Consider the following 12,525-nt stretch of genomic DNA (forward strand, 5'->3'; position numbering starts at 1 on the left):
AACAAAGCATATAATCTCAACTCAAAGGATTTGCAGAACTGAAATGGGATATTTGAAGAAATGTCTCAGAGAGAGAGAGAGAGAGAGAGAGAGAGAGAGAGGGGCGCAGAGAATAGGGGAAGAAGAAAGATAATCGGTTGGTGGGGGAAAATAAATGTTTCCCCCGGGAGGGGATGGGGGAAGAAGAAATATTTCCTCTGAACTGTATTGCACAATAGTTCAGGTCTATGTGGCAGGTTATAATTGGAGTCTATTATTTGGAGAAAAATAGGCATACCTGTGGGAAGTTTTTCTCTTTATATAACTAGGACTTATATAGTTAAATTCAATAATATACTAGTATGAGTTAATTATTATAAAATAATATACTTATACTATAATTTAAATAGACTAATTAATAGTAGTTTAGTAGATGTAAACATCATAGTATTATTATCATATATAATCAAGTATAGAAATAAGTTATAGACTCTTATTAAAATAAGTCTAGTATAATAAGTTAATAACACATAATACTAATTTACTAAAGCATAATAACAAATAATTAGACATTACAAGTCTAGTATTTAATTAAGTTAGAAATAAATAAGACACTAGTATAATAATGTATAATACTAATATATAATACATGTAATTAAATGCTATAGTATGTAATTAAATGCTATAGTATGAGTTTAGTATATAAATAAATTAGACGCTACTATAGAAATAACTAATAAGTACTCTAGTATAATAAGTTAATAATATATAATACTAATTTATTAAAGTATAATAACATGTACTAACTAGACACTAGAAAGAAATAAGTATAGTATAGAAATAAGTTATAAATAAGTTAGACATTCGCAATTGATATGGCATACAAAGTAGTAAGTGAATTTTAAAATTGTAATTCTTTTTTACTTTGTTGCCGGGCTCCTGTTATATTTATTGTTAATACTTTTTTATAATTAAATATTTATTATTTATTGTAAATATTGATGTTGAATGACCATTAACAGAGGCATTTTGTTGATCTTATTCAAAGAATTTTGATTATGTTTTTAGTTAAGTTGAAATTTAAAAATCCATAAAAAGGTCTTGTTTAAAAATATGAAGATAAAAAAAATTCAAAAAATTCCATATCCGACTCCACTCCAACAAGCTGGAGTCGAAGTTGAAACTCAGATTCGAACTCCAACAAAGTTAGAGTCGGAGTCGGATCTATGGAATTCGGACTTGGACTGAATTGGTGCTCACCCCTATCTATAGCCGTCCATTCTACCGATGGAAACTATGTCTTTCTGCACCTCTCTAGTTGCCGATTGCAGCCGCACTCATCAGTTCTGCTTCAACCGTACACCACCATGGGCATGCATAAACTTTACTTACCATTTACCACCATTTTTTTTTTTACTTTTGTACTTTTAACCTCACTTTTTTGCCAAAGGCAAATCACCTTCAAAGTAACTTCTTTCTTGTCCGGAATGACAATATCCTAACCACGAAATCATGTACAGGATCAAAAGTGTCTCCTATATATTTCCCCTTCTTTTCTTTTTATTTATTTCATTTAGTTGCTATCATTGTGTTTGTATTGTTTGTGTCTTGGATTGTTATCTAATAACCTTATTTGCCTAAGAAAAATGACATTAAGACCCTGTTAAAAGTTGAGATTAGTTAAGTTGACTTGTGAATAGTAATATTTTATAGATTTCATTGAGATAGATTACCAGCTTATTGACTACGTTCAATGTAAATAAACCAGAATCGATCAGGAACAAAATGGGGCAGTTATTATGACGCAGCATGCGACTCAAGATCCGAGATTACACCTCATTGACATCATATGACTTCAGTAAATCACAAAAAATCAACCCCCTCACAAAGATAAAAATAAATTCTCTCACATTAATGTATTTTCATTATAAAATTAGAATACTAATAATCAACACACTTTAAAACATGACCGATGGGAATCTTTATATAGGATTACAATCAAAGAATTAAAAATAATAATTCTAAAACTTGACTACATTGACAGAGAGAACCTCTATCTTCTCTCTAAAAAAAAAACCTTCCCCCAACCACAACTCGCTTGAAGGGGTGGGAGCTTTGGCTCTACCCCCCCCACTTCCTTTCCTTTTCTTCCTTTTTTTTTTTTTTTCCAGTTTTACGTTTGTGTTTTTGTTTTTGTTTCTGTGTTTTTATTAGATTTAATAAAGGAGGTGATCCCAGTCTTAAAATTTTGTTACCATCTCTGTTTACTCCCTCACAAACCCACAAATCTTCTGGGTTTGAAGTGCCACCTGGTGGTCTGGTTGGGTTGTGCAACGAATGTGCCGGTCAAGTTTGGATGTGTGATGGTGCTTGTGCGGTGTGCGATGGTCGCGATGATCATGCTCTGTGCGATGGGTGTCAGTGCTCGTGATGTGCAGCCTGGGTGGCCGTGATGGTCATCGATGGGTGGCTGTGCAATGGCCTTCGGGTGGTCGTGCAATGGTCAGCCTCGTGATGAGTGCCACCTGGTGCGAAGGTCATCAATGGGCTGGTAGGGGCTCGTGAGGATGAAGGAAAATGTAAGGGAGGGGCTCACAAGCAAAGCAGGACGTAGAAGAAAGAAGAAGAAAAAATACGAAAGAGAGAGAAGAGAGAAGAGGGGTTGGGGCGTAGAAAGGAAAATGTGAAGCCCTAGGATTTTTTGCCACCTACTCAAACTCTTCATCTTCCGGATTAACCTCTATTTTTTCATCTTTTCTTTTTGCCTCGAGTGAGGTGTTGAGCCGCCTGGAATGGACGCAACCTAGGACAAGAGCTGGTTGAGAGGGGCAAGCAATGTTATGGCCGGTGGTCGCTGCGGCGGTGCTCGAGCTTTGGAGGGTCTTCTACATAGTGGAGACAAGCGTCCGCGCGAGTTGGGTGCTCGTGCCGTCTGGGCTCGGGGAGCCGATGTTTGTGGGTGGCGCGCCGTCTGGGCTCATGCTGGTGCTCCTGGTGGGCAGCGGTAGTAGAGAGGGGGTCGGGCTAGGGCAGAGGGGGGCGATGGCATTCCCTAAGCCCTATTTGCAATTTTTATGTGTTTTTTGTATTTTTTTAATGTGTTTTCTTTTTGCAATTTTGTTTTTTAGTTATTAATAAAAAAGAAATAAGCTATTGGACTTGGTGTCCATAGCAATAGAGTCTCGTACTCCTCTTCCTTAGGAGGACAGAGGGGGCCAGTGTTTCTCTTCTTTGGAAGATAGGTCGTTTAGTTCTATTTTTACAGAGCGCTCTCTCTATTAGGAGAGAGTTTTATAGAAGTTAAGAGAATATCCATCATAAATGAATTTGTGTGCAGGGGTGCTCCAGAGCATATGCGTAGTTTGACTTGTTGTCTTGATTTTTCTTGTATTAATAAATTACGACTGTAACTTTGATTCATTGAATGAAATAAAGTATGTTTTCGTAATAATAATAATAATAATAATAATTCTAAAAACAAACTCGAAAGACTAAACCCTAACACAACTAGGTATATAAAAAGGCCATTGTTTTAAAAAAAATCAAAGTCACAGTATAAAGCAACTAAGAATAACAATTATTTCGTTTATAAAAAGTCTTAGTTATTTAAAATACTTATTACAAGCTAATTATAACTAAAACTTTAATTTACTAGAATTAAGAAATAAAACAAATTTAAAAATGGTCTCCGATTCCTACGCATTTAGCAGACTAGACTCGCAGGTTTTGCTCGATAAAGTAGCAAGCGTCTGTCTGGCGAAGGTTATTTGTTGTTTCACTCGACGTACGAGAATCAAGTAGTGGAGCAAACTAATCTTGAATTGGATTATTTTTGTACGGTTTTATTCTCTTTTTAAGTATTTTTTATCCTCTAAATTCCTTTATGCCTTTGATAGGCATAACACCCCCATTACATTAAAAATAAATATAGTAACCTAGTTAACCAGACACTACAAGGAAAAAGGGTTTTTCCAGCGCTCAAAATCGATGATTATGCATTCATTAATCGCTGTATATCCTCAATTCCGGCGAATTCTAACTCGCTGCGCGTTCGACGAAATAAAAATGTCTTTTCTGATCAAAAGCATCGAAACGTAAAATTCGCCTGGAAAAGCTATTTTTCTAGGCGATTTTTAATCGTCCCAAAAATATGATAACACGCCGCTAAAGAGCCTGTTCATTTGGCCTGATTTCGTTGGGAAAGATAAACAGCGACGATTTATATCGTCGTAAATAATACAAGAAATCGCCGCAAAAAATTATGCCAATCCCAACAATATTGTGATATCTTCGCGACTTATATTTTTTACGGCGATATGAGTCGACGTAATTGACCCTACAATAATCACTACAACAATCAGCTTTCTCAACGGTTTTCAACGGCGGTAAAAAAATCGCCGCAAAAAATAGTCTAATGCGACGTTCCCTTTTGCAACACTATAAAAATCGCCGGGAAAACCCTTTTTTCTTGTAGTGGGAACTAGACATTAAGGAAAATGAAACCCTTACTATGCTGTACCACGGGTCTATTAACCGTTTATTTTTTTAATTTCTTTTGCCTCTGCAGTGTTGCACTCTCGCTTCACTTCAGAATTTGCTATCAATTTTATCATTTATTTTGTCTACACATTTTCGGTAAGATTTAAAAAGTCACAACATCATTAAAAAACAATTCCTTAGTCCTGAAGTAAAAATTTAAAAAAAAATCAAAAAAATGCAAGCGGTTGCGGAAAGACTAGCATTATCCTTTTTCTAATTTTATTTTTATAATTAATTATTTGCATATTGCAGCCACAATATTTATCTTTTGTCCCAACATTTGATTAAAGGTAAATGATATTTGTATCGTAGAGTTCGTAAGTATTGCGCAATCTCTATTAAAAAATTAAGTAAATACGGTATCTACATAAAAATAAATAATTTTTTAATAGTGAATCTCACTCTTTTTCAAAACGATTGCGCAGTGCTTATACACTTTACAACTGCATGTAACATTACTCTTAATTGAATTGTCAATTTTTTGTTAGCTTTCTTTCTCAACAGTAGAGAGAAAGCAAAAGAGAGAGGGAGCATAAGAGAGAGTTCGGGTTACTGGCTGGTCGTCGGCGGGGATGCAAGGAAGACAAAACTGCAGGGTGTTTTGAGCGGGAGTAAAAATGGGACCGATTTGAATATGGTTAGTGCTGGTATGCCACCAGCCTTGACAACTAGGCGTGCCCACTAGTATAAATTTCACATTTTACTTTGAATATTGATATAAAGGAATTTCATACTTCCTTTGTCAGAAGCTGACACTTTTCTCTAAGCCCCGGTCAAATCTTTGGCAGAGTGTGATCTGAGCAGGATTAAATGAGCTTATGAAGTCCTGACTTGCAGAGGAAAAAACTTGAAAAAATAAATCAATAGTAGACCGGTAGTATAGAGTGGTAAGGGTATCACTACCCAGACATTAAGACATTAAAGCACATAAATGGAATGATTCCATTGCAACGCCTTAACACATTTTTTATTTCCATTCAAAATATTAATGCATGCCATTATGTCATCTAATTAAGGTTCCATTTGAATTAGGGGTGGGCAGCGGGAGCCTGCCACCTGCTACCCCGCCCCGCATGGGAGATCCCTAGCGGGGACGAGGTGCGGGCTAACCCCAGCAGGGCCCCGCCCCCCACTCCGCACCCCTCCCTTATTTAATATAAAAAATATATTTTTAATATTTATATAAATATATTGTGTATATATATATATATACAATTTGTTAAAAACTTGAAGTTGAATTCAAGATAATGAATTGTCTTGGCCTCCAAGGTCAAGGCAATCAAAAATAAAACTCTAATGAGTTTATATTCTTTTTGAATGTATAAATTTAAATTTATAATTTAAATTTTTTTTTAGATAAAAAAAAAAAACTTATAGATCCAATGGGTCATTGGGTTGAGCAGTTGGTGGGGCAGGGCAGGATACGATTTCAACCCCAGCCCTAATAACGGGGCGGGGTTGAAAACCCTCCCCTGAATGGTGCGGGGTGGGGGGTAGGAAGGTTTGGTGTGTGTAGCACCCTTAATTTGAATGCTAATAATATGTCAAGTCATCTGTGAATAATACTAAAATAATTTGTTAATAGTAATAAACTGTTTATAAATAATAATGAAGTAGTAAGTGAATATTTAAAAATAATTATATTATCAAACAGATGCAAAAGTGTTGGGACTGTACGGTTGAAGGGCGGATGCTATGTATGCATATTGAAACATGGGATTAAGTCGCTTGAGCTAAACAATTTTGTATAGAAGCCAACCTATTAGCAACAATGCACATGGTGTCATCCATCCACAAAGAGAAATTAGGAAAAGAAAAACACTGCACATGGCTCATTTCTCTCTCTCTTTTTATTTTTTATTTATTTCTTTCTTTCTGGGGAGAGGCCACATGCCGCACTTTGCTTTTTAAGTAAGACTATAGGTGACTTGTAATCATAACATAATCTCTTCTCCAAAAGCTTTCGTAGATCACAAGATGACAGATCTCTGTTAAGACATCCAAATTACCGTTGTTCTAACAGCAAAATATCATTTTATTTATTTATTTATTAAAATTTTACTTTTTTAAAAAGAAATTAAACTTGGCTCTCTTTCTTAGGAACACCTAAAGCCATTTTCTTACCAATTAATCACTTAAATACTCATAAATACTAGACGCAATAAATAATTGAAAAATAATTTATACAGTCTTAACGTATTTATTTTAAGAATAAATCTTCTTAACTTCCTCACACTTCACTTTCCATATTTTTTTTAATTATTATTATTTTTTCTTTTATCAAATATTTAATATATGAATAATAAATAAAATAATTTAAAAAGAATAAACTCAAAAAAAATTTTAAAAAAAATATTAAAAATTTAAAAAATTTAAAAAAATATAAAATATAGAGTGTTATAGAAATTATGTAGCAAAACTCTTATTTTATACTGAACAAATTATTTGCGTAGATTTACTCAAAACTCTTGTCCTATTTTAACATGAACTTATCTTTATAAAACCTCTCACATCTTTAAAATAGTATTAAAATAGTCTTTCTTTTATGTCTATTTATTACTTTTTCTACTCATTTCTTTATACATCCTTAATTATTTATTTTTTTGTCTTTGGAGCAGAAGAAGAGTTTTTAAGGTAGTGTTTGGATGTTGAAGTGAGTTGAGTTGAGTTGAATTGAGATGATAAAATATTGTTAGAATATTATTTTTTAATATTATTATTATTTTAGAATTTGAAAAAGTTGAATTATTTATTATATTTTGTATTGAGATTTGAAAAAGTTGTAATGATGAGTTGAGATGAATTGAGATGGGTTCGGAAACCAAACGAAGCCTAACTTCTTTCTTTTCACATTTTCTTAATTTTTTAAATATTTGTTGTGCTTGTGTTTTCGACTTTTCATCTGTAACGAAATTATTTTAAACTATTTATCTTTCTAAATGGTAATGTTATTAAAATAAGTTCTTTCGTATTAATAATATTTTTGTAAAAAAAATATTTTCCCAAATGGTAACTTTTTGAAGAAAAAAATTGAATTATCTCGATGGTGACATTTTTTACCAAATTTCAATTATAATAAATATGAGAATAAGAAAACTGTAAATTAATTAGAGGAAGAGTTTGTTTTGTTGGTCAAATAAATATTTATAAAAATTAATTTAAGGATGAAAAGTTGCTCCCTATATCTAGAGAGCGAGTGTTCAAATGTCAAAAACTTTCTCAAAAAAAAAGAGCAGTAGAGACTTTTTTGTCAAAAGTAAAATATTTTTACTAAATTTTAGACAACGAGCTCCTATCGTTGGCCGGATGAAAATGCTCTTAGATGGTGTAAACTGTAAATTCCGTGTACTTACTAAAAAAAAGAAAAAAAAGAGTATGAGAAATCTATAATCCGTTTATAAAAATCAATTTTGCATGATAATTCTTAAATTTTAAAAAAAAAATACGTGAGACTTATATACTTTAAAAATATATCGAACATTACTTTTAAATAATTATCAAACATAACTAAGACTAGTACAAGATTATGATATTGCAAATAAGATTTGACTTGCTCTATTTAGATTTAGAGATGAGTTAAAATGATTTTTTATGAATTGAATAAAATATTATTTTTTAATATTAATATTGTTTTAAAAATTTTAAAAAATTGAATTGATTATTATATTTTATATAAAAATTTTAAAAAATTATAATAATAAAATAAAATAAATTAATACGAATTTCTAATCCAAACCGGTACTTACAATGATTTCTTGCATTCATACATTGAAACAAGAGAAAAGACCAAAGATAATTAAATAAATATCAAGAATCAAGATCCTTCAATAGGTTCATACATTAATATTTTATTACCTAAACTAAGCTAAATATATTAATCAATAATGAACATGATTATATATGATTATTAAATGTCAATAGATTCCTAAACTTTGATAATAATTATCTATAACAATCAAGCATGCCATCCAAAAGCAAAGATGCTCGTATATTTACTGCACATATTACCTGTAAAGGCACTCACCATTTTTTCTTTTTTCTTTTTTAAGAAAAAGGCTTCTCAATTACCCAAACCTTCAAATTTCCCCCTTTTTTTTTTGGATAGATTCCAACATGGTACCGCAGTGTCCAAAAAACATCACATTTAATGACTTAAAAAGGTGTTAAAAGAAGAACAAATGAAAATGTAATAGCCACAATACAATACAAAAGTTATAAGAATCACCCTTTTCTTTTTGATTTCTAGAGAGAAATAAAGAGAGGAAGATAAATCTAATAATTAAAAAAAAAAGAAAGGGGGCTAAAGCCTAAGAAGCTGATGAACAATTTACATGCAATTACAGTCACATTAAACCCACTCTCCACCCTACAACGTTACAACACCAACCACATAATAAACAAAAGATAGAAAAATTAAAGAAAGTGGATAAAGATAAGGATAAAGTTTAAACAAAAATTAATAAAAAAAAAGCCATCAATTAGCGGAGAACTAATACGCCTAAAAATTAAAAGAAACTAACTGTCTCTCTCTCTTTCTCTCTCTCACTCAATTTGATCTCTGAGGTAGCTCAACACCCAATCGGCTCCACGGCCGGCTTCACCTTCGGCGGCCTTCCTCTCCCTCTAGGAGGCCCATCAGACGGAGCTGCAGCCGACGCCGCAGCCGTCTTGGCCTTCTTGGGTGGACGACCACGTGGCCTGCCACTCCCGGAGGATGCCTTCTTTGCCTTGGGTACCGGGGGCGGCGAGAACGGGTCCCTCGGCTTTGGCGGACGGCCCCGTGGCCTGGGTGGCGAGACGACGGTTCCGGGTGGGAGCGGCGCCTTAGGCTTTGGCGGGCGGCCTCGTCCACGCTTCGGAGGCGCGTTGGGGTCTGGCTTCATGTAATTGTTCTTTACCAAAACGAGCTGGCCGGCCTGCTTCAGCTTGCTGAGGTGGTGGGAGAGGAGTGTCGAGTGAGCTGCCGGCAGATCCGCGTAAGTTGACTCAATATACCTGGAGATAGCCGACTTGTTCGAGCCGTTCTTGTCGTTGAGAGCCTCGATCGCCGCCATAATCATCTGGAAATAAAAAATGAACTCAAAATCATCAAACCCCGCTGAAATCAAACACAAATAACACCCCGCCGAAAGCGTTTGCATGGTGAGAAAAGAAAGCTCAAGAAAATGGAAGAGAAACTGTTGGTACCTCGGGGTACTGAGGGATTGAGGCAGCTGGGTGAGGAGGTTGAGCTGGAGGAGGGTTATTATTTTCTTCTGTAGCCATGGAAGAGCTTCGAGAGAGACAGAGGGAGAGTGTGGGTATATGTGTTAGAGAGAGAGGGTACTGTAGGTTTGGTGGGAAGAGGAACGTAAGTTGAGTGGCCAAAGGGGTCGGGATTTAAAAGGGTGTTTCATGAGGTTCGGATCGAGGGAAAAGGGAAGGCGATGAAAGCCTTAGGTGGGGGATCGGGCGGCTAGGGATAGTGAGTTCTGATGAGAATCAAACGGCTGAGCCTTCATTGTTATGGAATCACACGGATCGATGAGGTGGACTGGGACTAGTTTGGGGTTGTCAAATTCATTGGATGCGAAGTTACGATCAAGCCCTTCATTTTGAATTGTTCCCGAGCGTTACGAATCATTTGAGCGGAGATAACACGGGGTTTAGCTTAGAAATATTTCACACGTTGCAGAATACTATTGGTTCGAAGATAGAAAGTATAGAAGCGGGAAATTGGATTTTAGGAACTAACGTATGGGATATCGACACGACATCAAGTACATGTGTGCTTGAGTTCGTTATAATTTTGGTTGTCCGAGATTCAAAGGGCACACACAGAGAGTGCTAAGCATCCGAGTGCGAAAAATGGGACCCACAGGTGGGCCAGGAGACAGAAGTGCGATTTTTTGTGTGTCGGATGTGTACGTGAGCGAATTGCAGAACTCCGAGTTAAGAGGATCAAGGGTTATTTACTGAGAATCTGAATGTTGAGTTGACTTTATACCATGGAGACGTACACCAAAGAAGTACTGCATCACAGCCCAGCCCCGTCCAGTCTAGTCCAGTCCAGCCAGTAGGCAATAGCTGTGGATCGTAACGAAACAATCGAAATCCGTAAAACATCCCCGCACTGTACTTTCTGTCTTGGTGGTGGCACTCGTTGTGGACCCTTTGCCCTCGCCGACCATGTTCGGGTTGGGGACATAGAGAAATTTATTTATTTTTAATTTAAATTATTTTCTTATTGTTATAAAATTAAAAAGAAATAATAAAAGAACTGAAAAATTACAATATAGAAAATAAGCACTGCAAGCTCAATTTTTTTTTTGTGCTACAAATGACCATGAGATACTCTTTTATAAGCATATGATAGGGATGAATATCGATTCAGGTGTTGTTTGGATAGTGAATTAAAAAGAAATTTAAAAGTTAAATAAAATATTGTTAGAATATTATTATGTTAAGAATTGAAAAAGTTAAATTGTTTATTATATTTTGTGTGAAAATTTGAAAAAATTATAATGATGTAATGAAATGAGATGAGATGAGATGAAACACTTTCATTATCCAAACAGGATGAATTCCCCTAAATCTGACTTTGACTCCAACTTTGTCGGCGATCAAATTCAATCTCTGATTTCGACTTGTGTAGGCCCCAATCCGACTCCGACTCCAACTTGTCGGAGCGGAGTTGGATTTGGACTATCAACTTTCAGGTTTTTCTTAGTTTCATATTTAATCCATTTTTAAAAAAGATCTTTTGTAAGCTTTCAAATTTCATTCTTTTCAAAAAATTAAAAATTAAAAGTTAAAACTAAATCATTCATTACTAATTTACTTCTATACTAATATCTAACTTATTTTGATACTAGACTTATACTATAGTATCTAATTACATGTTATCATACTATAGTATTACATATTATTTTTAGTGTCTAATTACATGCCATTATACTATAATATTACATGTTATTATATTATACTAGTGTCTAACTTATTTATAACTTATTTCTAGTGCATAATTATATGTTATTATACTTTAGTAAACTATGTGTTAGTAATTTATTATACTAGACTTATTAGTTATTTATATACTAGTGTCTAATTTATTTCTATACAAGACTTTTATTATAGTGTCTAGTTACATGTTATTATACATTAGTATTACATGTTATTATACTAATGTCTAACTTATTTCTAACTTAATTATATACTAGACTTTCTAATATAGTTACATGTTATTATATTTAAATACTAGTGTCTAACTTATTTCTGTAGTTGATTATGTATGTTAGTAATACTATGATATTTACATATACTAAACTATCAATAGTCTATTTGTATTATTGTATAAGTATATATTATAAGAAGTTGAATCTGAATAGTCATCAACTAAGTTCATGTATGTATTTTTAACACTTCCTCTTGGATGATCATAAACAAAGAACATATCATGTTAAAAGTTTGACAACAAAAAGCTCGATGGGAAAAAAAGAGACCAATGTCGAAGGAAAAAAAGTACAATATTCTTATATATCTTAGAATGCTATAAGATTACATTGTTAAAACCTTGCAAAGGAAGACCTAGTGGAAAAATTCTTAGCAAGGAAAAACAGTACAATCCGTATAATCATTTTCTCACCCTCAAATGTATGTAGAGTTTGAATAGTTAATGATAAAAGATAAATGAGTTGACGCATTCCAATGTTGTATATCAACTTTTTAAAAGTTGTAGTTGGTGACTCTTTAATTGAATAAATCCGTCAAGTTATCACTTGATCGTATTTGATTGACATCAATATTACTAATCTTCTGAAAAAATCATAGCAAAGAAAAAGAGTACAATCTGTATGATCATTTTCTCCTCCTCAAACGTATGTAGAGTTTCCATAGTTTATGATGAAAGATTATTGAGTTGACACATTCCAATGTTTTATATCAACTTCTTAAAGGTTGTAGTTTGCGATGCTTTAGTGAATAAATCCGACAAATTACCGTTTGATCATATTTGCTTGACATCAATAT

The 12,525-nt window shown here is 33.8% G+C and overlaps 1 protein-coding gene across 1 annotated transcript; it reads right to left on the reverse strand.

Moving 5' to 3' along the window:
* Nucleotides 1-8,844: 8,844 nt before the first annotated feature.
* LOC109003960 (HMG-Y-related protein B-like) lies at nucleotides 8,845-9,913 on the reverse strand. The gene is made up of 2 exons (XM_018982305.2): nucleotides 9,706-9,913; nucleotides 8,845-9,578 (listed from the first exon to the last, which is right to left on the reverse strand). The coding sequence occupies exons 1-2, from the start codon at nucleotides 9,781-9,783 to the stop codon at nucleotides 9,087-9,089; spliced, it is 570 nt and encodes a 189-aa protein (XP_018837850.1). The 5' UTR covers nucleotides 9,784-9,913; the 3' UTR covers nucleotides 8,845-9,086.
* Nucleotides 9,914-12,525: the final 2,612 nt, after the last annotated feature.

The sequence above is a fragment of the Juglans regia genome, chromosome 13, assembly GCF_001411555.2.
Source record: "Juglans regia cultivar Chandler chromosome 13, Walnut 2.0, whole genome shotgun sequence".
In the NCBI taxonomy this organism is placed as follows: Eukaryota; Viridiplantae; Streptophyta; class Magnoliopsida; order Fagales; family Juglandaceae; genus Juglans; species Juglans regia.